Source organism: Capsicum annuum, unplaced genomic scaffold, assembly GCF_002878395.1.
Source record: "Capsicum annuum cultivar UCD-10X-F1 unplaced genomic scaffold, UCD10Xv1.1 ctg79759, whole genome shotgun sequence".
Classification (NCBI taxonomy): domain Eukaryota; kingdom Viridiplantae; phylum Streptophyta; class Magnoliopsida; order Solanales; family Solanaceae; genus Capsicum; species Capsicum annuum.
In genome coordinates this window covers 1-2,588 of record NW_025890365.1, presented here as the reverse complement: position 1 = coordinate 2,588, position 2,588 = coordinate 1, and the positions used below count along the sequence as shown (strand labels likewise).

General features: G+C 41.9%; 1 protein-coding gene across 1 annotated transcript; it reads left to right on the top strand.

Annotated features, from left to right (window-relative positions):
* Positions 1 to 414: 414 nt before the first annotated feature.
* On the top strand, positions 415 to 2,576 carry LOC124895084 (the record flags this gene model as incomplete). Its single annotated transcript, XM_047405548.1, has 3 exons — positions 415 to 506; positions 720 to 1,896; positions 2,071 to 2,576. Coding segments are annotated over exons 1-3 (1,775 nt in total), but the record flags the coding sequence as incomplete, so codon positions are not given.
* Positions 2,577 to 2,588: the final 12 nt, after the last annotated feature.

Genomic DNA, 2,588 nt, shown 5'->3' with positions numbered 1-2,588 from the left:
GAAGATGTTGCACAAATTCAAAATTTCATTGGCATTACAGATGAACTCGAACAAACTGAAGGCATTGTTGATTTGATTACACAAATCTACACCTTGAGGGATGAACTGGTACAATTACGTAACCAGTATGATGAAAGTGTTGCAGAACTTCTGAGTTCACGCGATGCTTTGATGTCACTGGTACAAGATCAAGGCAAAGTGATAGCAGATTTGCAGACAGAAATGATGGTTCTGCGACGTGCGGTGGCTGCATCAGGACAAACCCAGGAAAGCAGTTCCAAAGTAAAAATTCCTGAACCTAAGCCTTTTGGTGGTGCTAGAAGTGCCAAGGAATTGGAGAATTTTCTATGGGATATGGATCAATAATTCACTGCTGCACGAGTTGCTGAGATGGACAAATTGAACATTACCACGATGTATTTGACTGGTGATGCAAAATTGTGGTGGCGTACTCGGAATGCGGATGATGAAAGCGCTGGACGTCCCAAAATTAATACTTGGGATAAGTTGAAGAAGGAAATGAGGGACCAATTTCTTCCTAGCAATGCTTCATGAATTGCTAGAGACAAGTTGAGGAGGCTAAGGCAAACGGGAACGATTCGCGACTATATCAAGGAATTTACTTCTGTGATGTTGGACATCCAAAACATGTCTGACGAAGACAAGTTGCATAATTTCATCTTAGGGATGCAAGCATGGGCCTAAAATGAATTACGTAGGCAGAATGTGAAGGATTTGCCTAGTGCAATTGCTGCTGCCGATTCGTTAGTGGATTTTCGCTCAACACGTTCAAATTCTGACATTTCCAATTCTTCGAAGTCAAAGAAAAAGACTGAGAAAAAAGGGGAATGGAAGAAGGATGGACGTAATGATAAGAATGACAAGAGCAAGGCACAAACAAATGCTGGGAACGCTAAGAACAAAGGAAAAGATAGCAATGCAAAAGGCTGCTGGACTTGTGGTGGACCGCATTTGGCCAAGAGTTGTCCTAATCGCGAAAGAGTAAATGCGATGCTTGCTGGAAATGTGAATCAAAGTAAGGGTGATGATGTGGTTTCTGCGTTGGCAAATCCTTTGGGGTTTTCACTTAACCATATCAGTTTGTTGAATGTTGTGGGTGAATCCTCAAAGTCCTTCAACAACCCTCATGCTGCATTGATTCACATCGAGATGAAGATCGATGGCAATCGTGTGATGGCCATGGTTGATACCGGAGCCACTCACACTTTTGTGGATGCCAAAGTTGCTGCGAAACATGGACTTAAGTTGAAGAAAAGTCCATCCTTTGTCCAGACGGTGAGTTCCAAAGCACAAGCCATTGTAGGCATGGCTTACGATGTGCAGATGGTGATTGGGAGTTGGACGGGGAAACATAAATTGATGGCTATGCCATTAGGTGATTTTGAAGTCATTTTAGGGATAGACTTCCTTAGGAAATTTCACTTTGTTCCTTTTCCTCACTTAAACGGAGTGATGATCGGAGACGAAGCCAATCCAAGTTTCATGAAGGCTTCTAATCCTTATGGAGAAGTAAAGAAAGGGAAAAACAAAGGCCCTATCATTTCTGCTATTTCAGTCGAGAAAGGATTGAAGAAGGGTGCTGAAACTTTTCTTGCCGCCATGATAGAAGTGAAACCAGACGTGAAGGTGGAAATTCCAGATTGTGTTGCTAATTTACTGAAGCAATACGCTGATGTGATGCCCCCTGAATTGCCTAAAGAATTGCCGCCAAGGAGGGATATAGATCATAAGATCGAGTTGCTACCCGGTTCAGTTGCTCCTGCACAGGCTCCTTATCGAATGGTTCCAAAAGAATTGGCTGAATTGTGGAAACAGTTGAATGAATTGCTGGACGCTGGATTAATTCAACCATCAAAAGCTCCTTATGGTGCTCCTGTTTTATTCCAAAAGAAATAGGATGGTTCAATGAGGATGTGAGTGGATTATAGAGCATTAAATAAAGTGACTGTGAAGAACAAATATCCTGTCCCGTTGGTGCAAGATCTCATGGACAGACTGACAAAGGCATGCTGGTTCACTAAACTTGATCTTCGATCAGGATATTAGCAGGTTCGAATAGCAGAGGGTGATGAGTCAAAAACGACGTGTGTGACAAGGTATGGCTCTTACGAGTTTCTAGTTATGCCGTTTGGGTTGACAAATGCCCCGGCAACTTTCTGCAATTTGATGAATAATGTGTTGTATGATTACCTAGACGACTTTATTGTGGTATATCTAGACGACATAGTCATTTATAGTTGTTCCCTTGATGAGCATTTGGAACATTTAAAGTTAGTATTGTCTCGATTGCGGGAGTACAAACTTTATGTCAAAATGGAAAAGTGCGAATTTGCCAAACAAGAAGTGAAGTTCCTTTGGCATCTGGTTAGTCAAAACCAATTAAGGATGGATCCGAAAAAGGTACAAGCAATTGCGGATTGGCCGGCACCTAGCGGGATTAAAGAATTGAGATCATTCTTGGGACTGGCTAACTATTATCGCAAATTCATTGCTAGTTACTCTAAGAAGGCTGCAGCGTTGACTGATTTGCTGAAAAAAAAAGTTAAGTGGGAATGGTCTGATAAGTG